The 15629-nt window shown below is 43.8% G+C and overlaps 1 protein-coding gene across 1 annotated transcript; it reads right to left on the bottom strand.

Moving 5' to 3' along the window:
- Positions 1 to 11413: 11413 nt before the first annotated feature.
- Positions 11414 to 15584, bottom strand: CETN2 (centrin 2). The gene is made up of 5 exons (XM_032397450.1): positions 15478 to 15584; positions 14381 to 14539; positions 13926 to 14054; positions 12448 to 12585; positions 11414 to 11993 (listed from the first exon to the last, which is right to left on the bottom strand). The coding sequence occupies exons 1-5, from the start codon at positions 15574 to 15576 to the stop codon at positions 11904 to 11906; spliced, it is 615 nt and encodes a 204-aa protein (XP_032253341.1). The 5' UTR covers positions 15577 to 15584; the 3' UTR covers positions 11414 to 11903.
- Positions 15585 to 15629: the final 45 nt, after the last annotated feature.

The raw sequence follows: 15629 nt of genomic DNA, 5'->3' as shown, positions 1-15629 counted from the left end.
CCCTAAGCCCTTCAGTACTAGGGGAACTCCTTTCTTTAGTGTTAAAGTGGCTGCACCAGGAAATCCCATATTCTGCTGCGTTCATGTGGGGAGCAATTAAGCTCTGTCTTTGACTTTCTCCTTTCATGCCCAAGGCAGCCGAGTATCTCTCTAAGCAAAGAACTATCTACTCAGAGAAAACTGTGTCACTCCCCTGGAAAGGAAAAGCAACTGCAGGTAGTTAAGGAAATTTTTCTTCTTTTTTCTTTTTAAAAAAAATTTTCTAAGGGTACCTGGGTGGCTCAGTCGGTTAAGCATCTGCCTTCGGCTCAGGTCATGATCCCGGGGTCCTGGGATTGAGTCCCCCATCACATCAGGCTCCTTGCTCAGCAGGGAGCCTGCTTCTCCCTCTGCCTCTGCCTGCTACTCCCTCTGCTTGTGCTCATGCGTGCTCTCTCTCTTTCTCTCTCTGTCAAATAAATAAATAAAATATTTAAAAATTTTTTCTAGGTTAACAGTGTTTTATCAAGGTATAATTTATACCCAGTAAACTGCACAGATCATAAGTGTAAAGCTTGATGAGAAATTTGACAAGGGTACACTCCCATGTAAGCATCACCAAGGTCAAAATGGTAGTTGTGATTTTAAATAGAAATCCCTACCTCTCTGCTACAATGTCTCCCCATACATAGTATGCCAGCTCTGACCATGCCAGGTATTGGGCCCGAAGGATGCAGAGTTGAAGCACAAGGTCAGTGGAGTGGGTGATCTTGCTAATCTAGCAGGACCAGAGCTATGACAGAGAGGACAGGGGCTGGGGGAGCCCCGAGGGGAGTACAGATCCAGCCCGGGCCAGTCATGAAAAATTCCCCTGAAGCATGTGACAGGTAAGCTGGATCTTGTAGGCTAAGAGTGAGTCTGCTGTGGGGAGAGGAGCAATAAGACGACATTGTAGACAAAAGGATGTGTGACGTCTTAGCAGTATCAAACAGTTTAGGAGAAAGAGTTCAGAGTAAATGGGATGGCTTATAGGGTGCCACGGGAATCAAGAACAAGATATGATTATAGAGAAATGAAAATGAGCTTCTTGTCTGACTTAGAAGCTGTTCCTGAGGCCAGAACAGTCAGTGCCTGTCTAACGTTCATGTCAGGTTTTATTGCTTGTGGTCAAAGGCTGTTGCACAATACACGGGGCAAAGAGCAGGGATTGCGTGCTTCTCTTAGCAACATCCAGAATAAATCTGAGTCTCTGCCTGAAATGTGACATTGCAGAGTAAGTTACATAAATGGAATTATCTAATGGTTCACAGCATAAATTGATCAAGTCATCTCAAATCAGCTTAGCACTGATATTTAAAGCAGTCAGTATTAAAGAGATGTTCAGTTATAAAACCTAAATGCATGTTTCACGTCATTGTCCCAACATGTCATTTTCTTCCTCTTTACATTTGTTTTATTTTGTCACCAGAATGTATCTTTTCAAGCTGCCTTAAGTCCTTTCTTGAAAAAATTGAAGTATACACATAGATGACCACATACATAGGTGCATCAGAGATAGTCTGTCATCACACCTTTCCTGACATAAATCAAAACACCATATACACTGAAGTCTGATTTGAGACCGTTTCTTCTGTTCCAATAGTCATATATTTGTTCCTTTCCCTATACCACACTGTCTTTATTTGCTGGGGTTCCTTCCCTTTAAACATTCAAACATTCTCAAGTCTCTCCCACTAAAAAACAAAACAAAGCAAAACAATTCTCCCCCATGCCACTTCTGCATGACCACTAGCTACTACCCTTCTCTTCTTACCCTTTTATAGTAGTCTACTTTCTCACCCACATTCCACTCCTAAGCCACCACAGTCTGATTTCCACAGACATTTCTCTTTCTAAGATCTGTCTCTTCACACACTTTCCCCTCGCTTAGTGACATTCTTGCAGTCACTTTCCTTATTTTCAGTCTTTTTGCTTTGCCTCCCCTCCTCTTCCCATTTCTTAAACACTGAAGCTCCTGAGACTCTGGTCCTGGGCAACTTTTCCTTAGCATGCATATATACAGTTACCCCAGGAGTGCTCTCCACATCTATATTATTTATGACATAAGTGATGCTACATTTTCATCGAACACCATTTCCTTTTCCTCCTTTACTTGGAGCTAGACCACATTTCCCAGAATCCCTTGTGTTCAGTGTAGTGATGTGACTGAGTTCTGACCAATGGGTATAGGAAAAAGAGATATATGACATTTGCAGGTCTGGCCACTCAAACCTCACACGTGGTCCTCCAAGATCTCTGTCTTCAGTCCTCTGTCAGCCGGGTGCAAAGAAGCCAGTGGCAGTCTTGGAGTGCTTAGGGCCTGTGGAGCTTCCAGACAGAAGGAAACTGGGTGCCCAATAGTCCGTGTGGAGTAGAGCCCAACCCCCACTCCAACCCACCCCCACTGATTTTGAACTACAACATAAGTGAAAAATAATCCTTTTTGAGTCAGCTCACTGAGATACAGAGATTGTTTGATACAGCAGTTTCTATGCTAATGACAACCGAGCATGTGAATTCCAGGCTTGTACTTCTCATCGTGCATCAAATAATTTTGCCCATGGTGCCCAAAATGATAGGATAGAAATTGTTTTTTAAAGTAGATTATTAGCAAGCCACAGAAATTCATCCATGTATTCAACACATATTTATTGAGTGTCTATGGTGCACCAAACACTGTGCTAGGCTCTAAGGTTGCAATGATGAGCAAAGATAAATCCAGTCCTCACTCTCATGGAGTTCAGCGTTAAGTGGATGACAGTGAATTCTCACATATCTTTATTATATTCCAACTGTCAGAAACTTCCTCAGCACTTGCTGCTTCACCCAAATACGTCATCCATAAAACTGAGGCCACCCCTCTGCAGTCCCTAGAAGCCACTCTTTCCTCCTTTGTGAAAGGGTGCAACTGGATCTAAATGGTGCAACTCCCCTTTCTTTTAAGAATTGTTCAGGTTTTATAAGAGACTCTTAACTCTAGGAAACAAACTGAGGGTTGAGGGAGGGGTGGTGGGTCAGAGGGGATGGATAATTGGGTGACGGGCATGAAGGAGGGCACGTGATGGAATGAGCACTGGGTGTTGTATGCAACTGATGAATCACTGAACTCTACCTCTGAAACTAATAATACAGTATGTGTTAATTAATTGAAATAAGATAAAATAGGGGCACCTGGGTGGCTCCGTTGGTTAAGTGTCTGCCTTCGGCTCAGGTCATGATCTCAGGGTCCTGGGATCGAGCCCCGCATCAGGCTTTCTGCTCGGCAGAAAGCCTGCTTCTCCCTCTCCCACTCCCCCTGCTTGTGCTCCCTCTCTCGCTGTGTCTCTCTCTGTCAAATAAATAAATAAAATCTCTTTAAAAATTAAATTAAATTAAATTAAAGGTTTTTAAAAAGAAAAAGAATTGTTCAGGTTTTAATTGTGGTTAAAATATGCATAACATAATACTTATTATTTAACCATTCATAAGAGTACAACTCAGTGACATTAAATATATTCACACTGTTGTATAGCCATTACTACTATCTATACTTAAATTTTTCATCATCCTCAGCAAAACTCTGTACTCTAAATAACAGCTCCTCTTTCCCCCTTCCTCCAACCCCTGGTAATCTCTATTTTCTGTCTCTGTAAAATTGCTTATTCTAAGTATATCATATAAATGGAACTATATAATATTTGTCCTTCTGTGTCTGGGCTTTTTCACTAAGTATAATGTTTCCAGGATCCACCCATGCTATAGCATATATAAAAAATTTTTTAAAGATTTTATTTATTTATTTGAGAGAGAGTGAGAGCAAGAGAGATCACAGATGGAGAGGAAGAGGGAGAAGCAGACTCACCGCTGAGCAGAGAGCCTGATATGGGGCTGGATCCCAGGTCCCTGAGATTATGACCTGAGCTGAAGGCAGACGCTTAACCAACTGAGCCACCCAGGAGCCCCAGCACATATAAAAATTTAATTCTTCTTTATAACTGAATACTATTCCATTGTGTACATATACCACGTTGTGTTTATCAATTCATCTGTGTATGGACACTTGACCTTTTGACCACTATGAATAATGTTATTATGAACATGGGTGTGCAAATATCTTTTCAAGTCCCTACTTATAATTCTTTTGGTAATATATCTAAGAGTGAAATTGTTGGGTCATATGATAGTTCATTGTTTAACCTGAGAAACCACCAAACTGTTTCCCAAAGTGGCTGCACCATGTTACATTCCCACCAGCAATGTGTCAGGGTTCCCATGTCTCTACATCCTCACCAACACTTGTTATTTTCCGGCTTTTTTTTTTTTAATATGGCCACCCTAATATGTGTGAAATGTTATTTAATAACATCTTAAAAATATAAGTCATACATCAATACAATCTTGAAGAAATTCAAACTCAGAACAGAATAAAAGGAAGAAATCCACTTCACTCTAGCCCCCTCCAAGCACCTTCCTCTCTCCAGAGAAAACCACTATTAAAAGTTTGGTGTGCCTCCTTCCAGACCTTGTTTTCTGCATTTATATTCTTACATAGGTATGAATGTAAGACTATACATAATGTATACACATAAACTATGTCAGTAATGTCAGTTTCCATCCTTCTTCCCACTCATTCCATTGTTCTTTCTGTTAGAGAAGTTCTACCTGTGAAATCTTGCCCTATAGCTTATCCGACTGATTATAATGTGGTCTTTGATTTCCAGCAGGACTTTGGTGTCTATTTCATGCAGAATGCATTTCAGACCTGTTCTGGGGATGACCTTTTCCTATCACATATACCAACAGCTCTTTATGCTCCTTTCTGTCTCTGAAGTTACCTTCTTTTGTCTGGAGGGAATTAGAAAAAAGAATTAGAAAGATTTTCTCCCCTTTGAAGAGAACAATTGTCTAAGAGTTCCAAATGGGAAACAGGCAATGTTTGATAGGAGATTGCCCTCTGCTGGCTGTATTATTTGGGGTTCTCCAGAGAAACAGAACCAATAGATTATACGTATACATATAATTATATTATATCTATCTATCCAGAGACAGAGAGAGACAGAGGTGGATGGATGGATGGATTATAAGGAATTGGCTCACACAATTATAGAGATCTGCAGGGTAAATCATCAAGTTGGAGGCCCAAGAAAGCCAATGGTGTAAGTCTCAGTCTGAGTGTGAAGGTCTAAGAACCAGCAGAACCAATGGTGCAGTTCCAGTCTGAAGGCTGGAGCAAAGAAGGGCTGATGTTTCAGTTTGAGTTAGAAGGCAGGAAAAAGCCAATGTTCCAGTTCAAAGGAGGAATTCTTTCTCTGATACTGGGGGAAGGGTCAACCTTTTTGTTAAATGCATACCTTCTACTGATTGGATGAGGCCCACCCACATTAGGAAGAGCAATCTACTTTCCTCACTCTATAGATTTAAATGTTACTCTCATCCAAAACACCATCAGAGAAACGCCTAAAATAATGTTTGACACCGTGTCAGCCAGTCCAGTTGATACATAAACTTAATCATTGCGCTGGTCATGTGAATCGCTCTGGGGGCCTAAACCCATAGCAGGAAGCTGTGGTGCATTTAAGTAATTATCCTGATGGGTGTTGTAGACAATCAAGTCTAAGTGAGAAATTAAGATAGAAATCATGTAAGCCAAACCAGAGAGAAAGAGAATAGGATAAACCAACCAGTTTCCACTTAAAAGTATTTGAACTCATTGAAATAAGAAGCAAATTGTCTTACTTAGAGAGAAGAGTGCTAGAGTAGAAAGAACATGAGCTTTAGAGTCAGAAACTCTGTGCTTGAGTCTTGGCTTTCATGCTTAACCTTCCTGAGCCTCAGTTGCTTTATATGCAAAATAGGGTAATAATTATCCATGCCCAACACTCATAATGCAAGGATCAAGTCCCTTCTAAACCACAAAGAGTTTGGGAAACCCTAGGTCTGGGAGTTAATAAGCCACTGTCCCTAGAATGATCTATTAAACCTGACCAGCAAGAGATAACTGGCTGTGGGGCAAGAAAATAACCAGAACTTGGGAGAAAATAATAATGACATTTTGAGCACCTGGGGAAAAGGCAGGAAGTAAAATAGCACAGAGCATAATTTGTGATCCCACTGCTAGAGACTCTAGAAGGGAATGTGGCTGCTGAAAGATGGGGATTCTAAAAAGGAGAAATCTGCCTCTATCGCTTCACATTTCAGAGTTGTCCCAGAAATTTCTCAATCTCAACTAATCCAAATTAAAAAAAAAAAAAATTCTAAGTCATGGAACACGTGGGTGGCTCAGTCAGTTAAGCGTCTGCCTTCGGCTCGGGTCATGATCCCAGGGTACTGGGATCGAGTCCTGCATTGGGCTCCTTGCTCAGCAGGGAGCCTGCTTCTCCCTCTGCCTGTCACTCCCCCTGCTTGTGCTCTCTCTCTCTCTCTCTCTGACAAATAAATAAGATCTTTAAAAAAATTCTAAGTCAGCCATGTAGCTATGCAGGGAGCCCTCTAAATGAGCTAATACTGTGTGAAAAGATATATACTCCCCATCACCCACACAACATAACCCTTACTTTTGGAGTTTACAAGTCCTTAACTTAACCAACCCCTGCCTCCTTCTGCAACTTGCCATTTTGCACTTTGCTTACTTTGCTGCAGCGGCATGGGCCTCCTCATTGCTCCTCACTCACACTAAGCTCGCTGCTGCCTCAGGGACTTTGCACTTTGTATTTTCTCTGCCTGGTACTCTTTCTCCAGATCCCCACATGGCCCCAGATCTTTGCTAGAATGTCATCTCCACAGAGAGATCTTCCCTCACCACCCTGTCTAAAATAGCACCCCCTCAGTCATTCACTAGAGTGTAAATCCCATGAAGCTAGGAACTGCGTATTTCTTTCACTTCAGGGCCTGGGGTCAAGGCCTGGGTGTTTGTTAAGTATTTGTTGAATGAATGAATAAATAAATAAATGTAAAAGTTAGAAGAGAACACATCTAATAATGCATTTTTTAAAAAAAGCAATGATGTGGATTGCAAAGAAAAATCTCAGGGAGGCTAAAGCTGAAAATGGATTGAAGCTTTCAAAAACTGCTGAAGACAGATAAGTAAAAAGCCTTTTAGTCAGTGCAAGGAAGAAAAAGAGCAACTCTCTGAAAGAAAATAAATCCTCTTTTGTTGGCATATTCCTTCAAGAGGATTGATTTTCAAGCTCAAAAAGGCTGGAGGGAAGAGAGGCGAGATGGCAGGAAATCCAGGCGAGTGGTGAGGTTGTTGGATCCCAGGGGCTCCAAGGAGTGAATAGTTGCCAGGAAGTCTAGACAGGGGCAGACACAGCATTGTAGAGATCCCAGGTCCCATGATGGCAAGGAAGGAAGGACATTACACCAATCCAAATTTGGGTTGAGGTGGTAGCTTCAGAAATGAAAAAGGAAGGGGTGGATCAGAGTGACTACTGTAGGGTAATCTTGGTGACATTACTAGATGTTCAGGGCAAAGAGGATAAAAGAAAAGAAAATTACAAGCCTCTAAATGGTAGCAATCAGAAAGCAAAAGGAGAAAGGCAGTGGTTACCGGGAGGCTTAGAAGAGAAGACTGGGGGTCAGCAGGGAAAAGCTAGAGAAGACAAGTTCTCGTGGTGATGGAGCCTCTGTGAGAGTTTTAGCGGCCCCTGGTGGACATTTGCGTCACTAAATGTGTCCACTATGTCACAGCATGGCCCACTAGAATAGTGTTAACTGCTTCACAGCTGTGATCAATACAAACTGACTCCTTTTGCTACAGCTGAAGATGTGCAATGCTCCAGTGACCTCTAGAATATAGGGTGTTGAGCTGAGCAGGTCTTGAGACATGGAGTGGAGGAGGGAGCCACTTGCTACAAGACAATTACCACAATGGCCATGGAGGGCTCAAAAAAAAAAAAAGGTAGTACCTGGACTGTGGAGGAACTTGGCTTCATGAGGGAGCAAGCAGTTCTAGTCAAAGGGACATTTCAGTGTGTAGTGAGATGACTGTGGAGATGTGCCTGAGTTGTAATTGTTGGTAAAATGCTGCTTTGAGGGTATTACTCCCTTTGAGCGTGCGGCCAAAACTCTCAGTATTTGAAAGTGTGACAAAAACAAGCATTTAAAATCTGATAGAAGGGGCACCTGAGTGGCTCAGTGGGTTAAGCATCTGCCTTTGGCTCAGGTCATGATCCCAGGGTTCTGGGATCGAGCCCCGCATCAAGCCCTGAGTGGGGGCTCCTTTCTCAGTGGGAAGCCTGCTTCTCCCTCTGCCTGCTACTCCCCCTGCTTGTGCACTCTCTTGCGCTCTTTCTCTGACAAATAAATAAAATCTTAAAAAATAAAATAAATAAAATAAAATAAAATCTGATAGAAGGCGAACAGAACCCAAGAGGCACCCCAAGGCAGTCAATACACATTTCTGCCCTTTCATGCCCTATCAACATCCTAGTCCAGCATCATGTCTGAAAGAGAGGGATTGAGCTACCTCCTTTCTTTAAACAACTTTCTGAGATAGATTTTACTTATATCAAGGCTAAGTATGGCTATTGATTAAAGCAGCTCTTCCTAGCAGTTGGAACACTTTGGAGCAAAGAAAAGACTATTCCACTGCAGAGTTCTTTCAAGGAAGTTCACTATATCCCTGAGTTACTAAGGAGGCCCACAAGGCCCAACAGGAACCGACTTCTCCTTTTCCATCCTTCCCCTAAAGCCCCCATTCCCATCATCTCCCTGGATCTCTCCGCTGCATCCTCATAGGAAGTGACCACAGCTCCCTCTCCAGCCCCACCCCTACACCCCCTACACCTCTCTGTCCCAGCTCCATATGAAGGCACTTCTGCTTCCTCTTTATCCACTTCCCTGCCACCTCCCTATGACTCTCTCTGGTCCATGGCACATCAGCCAACTTCAGCTGCCTCTCTTTCCCAATATCCAGCTCAACATGGAATGCTGTCTCCTGCTCTCCATCCTACCACACCCCTACACTTCTCTACTCCACCCGCATATGAAATAACCTCTGCTCTCATTCCCCTCAACTCCACATGAAGGAATCTCTTCCTCCCTTCCCCCCCAATCTCATGAACCAATCTCTGTGCTCTCTATGTCAAATCCCACCCCACTCCCCTACAGCTCCCTGGTCCAGCCCCAGGTGAACCCACTTCTGCTCCCCCCACCTCCCCATCACCCCATCACCCCCCTCCAAGCACCTACAGCGCTGGGCCATCTATATAGAAACTAACCCCTGCTCCCTTTCTCTCCCCTTTCTCTCTCCCCCCACCTAATCACTCTTTCCTGCCCTAGTGGACTGACCTTGGGCCCTCTACTTCCCAACCCCTCCTCACTCTCCAGGATCTTTCTTAATTCTTCCCCAGTTGAACTGACCTCTCCTACCTCCCTCACTCCATCCTACCCTACTCTCCATACATCTCTCTAGTAGACTCCTGTTCCCTCTTTCTCCCTTCCCCTCGTCCTCCATTCCCCTCCAGCTCTATAGATCCTCCCCATGAACTGAGTCAGCAGAGTAGTCTGTCTCTCCCTCCGTATCCCCCCTACACCCTCCACATCTTACCTAACTACTCCTACATTTCCCTGGTCCGGCCTCACAGAAACTTCTACTTCTCCGTCCCCACGCCCTGCCATCTCCCTTACACCTCTTGGTCCAACCCCACCTAAGCTGACTCTGCCCCCTCCCTCCGCATTACCCTCCACCCGCTCTACAACTCTCTACATCATCTGCACCTGCATTGACCTCTCCTACCATTTCTTCCCCATCCCCTCCATTCCCTTCAACTATCTGGTCCAGCCCTTCATAAACTGACCCCAGCCCTCTCTCCATCCACATTCCCCCTCCCCTTGCAGCTCTCTTTTCTGCCTCCCCATGAAGCAGTCCCAGCTGCTTCTCTGTCCCCATATTCTTGCCCCCCATGTGACTCTCTTCCAGTCCCACACCCACTGATCTGTGCTGCTCCCTCTGTCCCCATCCCTTCCACTGAGCAACGGCAAACCTATTTTAAAATGGCTGGCAGGCACCAATATGATGAGTACGTTATGCTTGTTTTTATCCTTAACGATAACATGTTACTTATCACTCTCCCTTCCCCCAATATTCCTGACTCTATTTCATTTATAAGAACATTAAGGAGGAGGAGATAAGAATGTTTCCAGGGTGACGGTTAACAGTAAAATAGGAAGTAGGGCCCAGGCTTCTCATTCCTTTCCAATATTGTATGTCTTTTATCAGATCATATGCCTCTTATTAGAAAACAGCAGTATGACAAAGGTCAAACCCTCCCGGTAAATGCTATCAACTCAGCTTTGGGGGACAGTAAACATAAAAACTTCACAGACCCACATGTAACAACAAAGCTATGTGACAATCACACCAAGGAAATGAGATTGAGAACAAACACTTCTGAAATGCCTTCCTGACCCTTTGTGTGACTCTGCCTTGGGTCCTCAGTGACTCTGACTTAAGCACAACTCTTCTCCCCACTATGCAGACAAGGAAACCGAGGCACTCGGAGAAGGAACTTGTCCCCAATTACCCAGCCAGAAAGTGGTGGAGCCCATGAGAGAACCCAGGTCTGAGGCTACTCTGCGCTCTCCCCACCACACCCCAGTGTTTCTCAGGGAATGATCCCTCTGCAGGAGACTTGTCTGGAGGGTTCCCAAGTCCTTCAGGATGCCAGTGTCCAGGGATGAGGCCCAGGGTCATGCCTCTTTACCTGCTCCCCATGTAGGGGTACCACTTGAAATACAGGAAATCCAAGTAAAGGTAAATTTCAGATCAACAATGGATAAATAACAAAAAGTCCAAATGGGATATATTTATACTAAAAAAAATTGTCATTGCCTTAGGTGTTTTCTTTGCTATCTAAATCAGGCAACCCTATCCTGGGATTAGGATGCCCCCAGAAGTTTGAAACCTATTCTCTCCATCTCCAGGTTTTCCATTTCCCCTTGGCCCTTCTTGTTCCCCACCCTCAGCCTGGGGCAGAGACTTTATCTGCCAGGGCTTCTCTTATAGGTCATCCTATGTAGGGCCAAGAGGGGGCTGGACAAGGTCACTCAGCCCAATCTATCACTGAGTTCTGAGACACTGACCAGAGGTTGGTTAAATTCAACCTACTGTCATAGTAACTTGCCTGCCCCCAATTTGTCCAAGCACAAATTACCAATAGGACTCTCAGCCTTACACTTTGCCCAAACTATTTTTAAGGCAGCATTTAGGTGTAGGTGAAATGGAAATTCTGCTAGTTTTAACCCTGACAGATTCCCAAGGCAAGAAACAATTCAAGTCAATAGTAAAGGATGATTTCATTTTTTGTCCATGGGCTGGGAAGGAGTTGGGGATCTACCAGGCTGCCTTCAACACGTGGTTTAGAAGATGAACTCATAGTCAAGGCCAAAGAACTCATCCCTAGAGAACAAAAGCTTAAAATAAGAAAGGCTTTATTTTTAAGACAAAACAAATAGCACAAACACACATCCAAATGCACGTGAGTAAGTTCACTGGGTTTTATAAAAGAGAAAGCGGCACTCAGGTGTCAGTTACAACTAGAAACATCAAGGAGATGCCCCCTGCTTCTGGTGGCTTGGATACAACATGTGCTTGTCTAAGAAGTCGTTCTGGGGTGGCATCAGTGTGGAAATGCATGACAAGAGTGAGGTGATACAAGGCAGAAATGCAGGTGGGTGAAAGCTTTAAGACCCTTTTCACCACCCTAATGTGCTTTTGTTTTGCTCTGGGGAATTGAAGCAATCAGCAGGTCACCTTAAAGAGAACTTAAATGTCAAAGAACACTTTCAAATACCTAAAAGAGATTCAAGATTGTTACTAAAGTTATACAGGTAGGTCAGTAGGAGAAAATAGCTTATGTTCTCAAAACCCAGGTTTCACACAATATGAAAAGAAGAGACTGATTTTAGTAAAGGCTGGTCTTTTTCATGATGCGCAGGAACTCCTGCTCATTGACTTCTCCATCTCCATCTCGATCAGCCTCATCGATCATTTCCTGCAGGATAATAAAGACTCAGCTTAGATCAATTCATAAATGAAACTAAAATATAACTGAGCAATAGGTCTTTATAATGTTACATGAATAGACAGTTGTGGTCCACCCAATGCAAATATACGCTTTTTATAACAGCTTGGTTCCCAAAAAATTACTTAAAAATCAATCAGTTCTTTGTCACACGTATCATCTAGAAGGGAACTTGAAGATCATCCTGCCCAGGGGAATTCCTAAAACCTAAAATAGTAAGTAAAATTGTACATGTGTGCATTTTTCTGGGAGCAGGGCACATAGATTTGTCACGCTATCAAAGGAGAAATTAAGTGGTCAACAGAGGGACAAGAGAACACTACTTTTCCTTCACAGTGGGGCCCACATCAGAGAAAATGAAACTCCGAGAAGTCACACAGGGGCTCCAAGCAGGAATTGAGCTCCAGTCCGATGCCTTACAAACCTGTAGCTCCTCATCAGTGAGGTTCTCACCCAACTCCTTGGCCACACGCTTTAGATTTTTGAATGATATCTTCCCAGTTTCATCATCATCGAAGAGCTTGAAAGCTTTCAGAATTTCTTCTTTGGTATCTTTCTCAGACTTAACAAGTAAAACAGAAAACACAGGAGCAATTACTTGTGCAGCAACCCCACTAGCACCTAACCCCTTTACATGGTCTTGATGATGGCCTTCATGACATAAGTCCTAGCTCACAGGAGATCAAACATCACCCAGGGTAGAAGAGGACAAACTCAGTGACATTATTATAAACACAGCGGCTAAAAAGGAAATATAAAACATTCTTTCTGTACAAACCAAAGAGAAATAGGAGTAGAAGGTACAGTTAAAGGTAGGGGAAATATACTGCTTAAGCTGGTGGAAGAGGGATCTTCTTGGCGGGGGTAGGGAGATGCAGGGAGGACAGAGAGGGCTATTTAACTTGTTATGGGATCATGGAGAGTTATTGGGATCCCAAGTACTCTAAAAGAGGAAGAAAGGAAAATCTCCAAGAACTCAAACTCCAGAAATTCCTGAAAGGTAGCTAAAGAGAGAGAGAATCCCTCTAATAAGAGCAATTTGGGAACGAACCCTCAATGTGGGACGGCTTTACTAGGTAGTTACAGAACATTAAGCTTCCTGATCTCTTAAATTAGTAGACACACACAAAAAATAGGTATGATTAGATGTTTTCAAAGCAACAGAATTATCAGAGTAGGAACAGACCCGTGACCTGAGACATACATGGAGTTACTTTTCCACAGGCCAGTCGAGCATAGATGAGCCACACAAAAGAGGAGCCAGAAAGCCAATGAAAGAGCAATGGCCCAAGGGGAACATAAACATACATCCTAGGTGAGATGACATGCAGAGGAGTGAGGTGGATTGTTCGGGTGACAGAGTCTTTCTTGGCCCTCTGGATCCTGTAAAATGGTGACACCTGTGGAACTAGACAATGGGTGACTTCAACCTTGAAAGTGCTGAAAGGCCAAATTCGGTGCAATGAAAAACACAGCTGTTGAAGTAACCTGCCCTCAGGCTAAAGCTGCCCAGAATAAGAAATGAGAGAGAAAAGAATTTTGACCTTTAGAGTATAGGCATTTCGTCTTGTCAGTCAGTGCAATATTGCTGGTGTTTACAGGTTTTACTCCTTGTGGCTATCACAGTGACATATCAGTTGGAGAAAAATAATCACAAGAGTGACAGTGGTTGTACTTTTATGAGTTTACAGAGGGTAAACTGACTTTTTCTGTGATTCTGTGGCCTTGGAGAAAGCCAAGTAGAACCTAAGCATCCTAATTGTCAGTCATAAATACCATCCTTTTTCAGCTGAACCCTCCAGTTTGTATTAACTTTTCTTCAGTGAAGACATTTTTATATCTAGATTCAAATTTCTTCACTATTATGCGTTGAAAATATGCTGGTTATCCTAGCTAACTTACCATTTTCTGAGTCATCACAGTCAAAAAGTCACTAAAGTTCATTTTTCCTGTCCCTTCCTTATCGATTTCACTTATCATTTTCTTGATCTCTTCTTTCTTGGGTTCAAAGCCCAGTGCCCTCATTGCCACCTACAATGAAAACAGGATCATCTCAATATGCACATCTAAACCTAGCAGGAGCAAAAATGACATCATTGAGAGCATTAAGCCAGCATCTGACACAATCACGTTAAAATGACTGGGAAACACTAAAACATTATGCAGATTGATATCTGTGCTCAATTTTATTTTATAACAGTTGAGGTAAATAAAGACAGGAAAACAGAGCAGAGTACAAACCCTGCTGTTACTTTTTGCAAGGAGAAGAGGGCAAAAGGGGTAGAGCAGTAACAGGGAAAGAAGACAAAGAAGTAGACGAAAGGCAAAACAGCACGGTGGGAATGTAAAGGGCTTGCCTTAAGTTCCTTAACATCTATGGTCCCAGTTCCATCAGCATCAAAGAGATCAAAAGCTTCCCGGATTTCCTGTTTCTGCTCTTCAGTAAGCTCTGGCTTAGGACTCATCCTTTTTCGCTGGGCAGATGATGCCATGCTTGCCTTCTTAAAGTTAGAGGCCTTTAGATATTTTACAAACACAGAAGCACAATATTATGTAATACAATCCATATTTTACATAAAATAGTTACAAAGAATTTTAAAAATATTTACACCAAGCAATTCCAAAGCTTTGCTTAACAGGAAAGAATATGCTTTACTGGAAAGAACAATGAATCTTTTCCATGCACCTCTATCCCTCCCTCTTCTTTCCTATTGTTTCTAGAAGCAAGGAGACCCCTTGTTCCTTTGGGCATCTCTTATTGAAAATCATCCCCAAAGAGATCTAGCCAAGGAGCTGACTGTGGATAACTGTACAGATAATCAGCTGTCCTTGAATTTGGGGATCCTAAGTCTAGAAATGTCCTTACAACACCTGCTCGCAGTAGTCCGCTTCCCTCTATGTACTCCGACTTTGTGATTACTTCGACATTTGGCTAAATATTACTACGTAGCTAAGGTGTATATTCTGCCAATACCGAATAATAAAACTCAATCCACTCGACACCTCTGTGCCTCCGTCAAGAAGCTCAAAACGTCTCCCGAATGTCCCTGTACTTATTTAGAATGCACGTTAACAAACATAATAAACCTCCCCCCCGCCCCGTTTCTGTGGGTAAACTTTGGTAGCGCAAGGCGGCCAGGGTCTGAAGGGTCAGGGCATGCAGGTAACCCGAGTTTTCTCCGACCAAGGGCGGTCACCGAGGGGGCTGGCAGGGGAAGGCCAGGGGGGCCCGAGGGAGGGGGGGGGGGCGCAGACTGGATGACGGGGAGGCAGCGGAGAATCACAGGCCCAGCTGGGCGGCCGGCGTCTCTACCCTACCCTTCCGGGAAAGAGCTCAGAGGAAGTAGGGTCACTCCAAAGCCGAGAACGGAGCAGGAGAGCTGGCAGGGCCAGATGAGGCCTGGAAAGAGCTTGGCCTCTGGGCGCGGGGCACCAAGGGGCCGCCCCCACTCACCATTGCCGATGGACCCCGCTGCCCGTTGTTACGGCAACCGACGTACATACTGACTCGGCGCCCTTCCCACCGCCCCGCGCGCGCGGCGCCGCTCCCCATTGGCGGCCCGCTTGCCGCCGCTGCTCCCCATTGGCGTAGGGCTGTGGTGGGTG

Source organism: Phoca vitulina, unplaced genomic scaffold (genome assembly GCF_004348235.1).
Source record: "Phoca vitulina isolate PV1807 unplaced genomic scaffold, GSC_HSeal_1.0 scaffold99, whole genome shotgun sequence".
NCBI lineage: Eukaryota > Metazoa > Chordata > Mammalia > Carnivora > Phocidae > Phoca > Phoca vitulina.
The sequence above is the reverse complement of the archived record's forward strand: the minus strand, read 5'-3'. Positions and strand labels throughout refer to the sequence as shown.

Coding starts and splice junctions, on each gene's coding strand:
- CETN2 (XM_032397450.1), bottom strand. CDS start 15,576: ATGGGGAGCGGCGCCGCGCGCGCGGGGCGGTGGGAAGGGCGCCGAGTC. Junction 12,586..13,925: donor CTGTGATGACTCAGAAAATG/GTAAGTTAGCTA, acceptor TTACTTGTTAAG/TCTGAGAAAGATACCAAAGA. Junction 11,994..12,447: donor TCACTGATGAGGAGCTACAG/GTTTGTAAGGCA, acceptor ATTATCCTGCAG/GAAATGATCGATGAGGCTGA.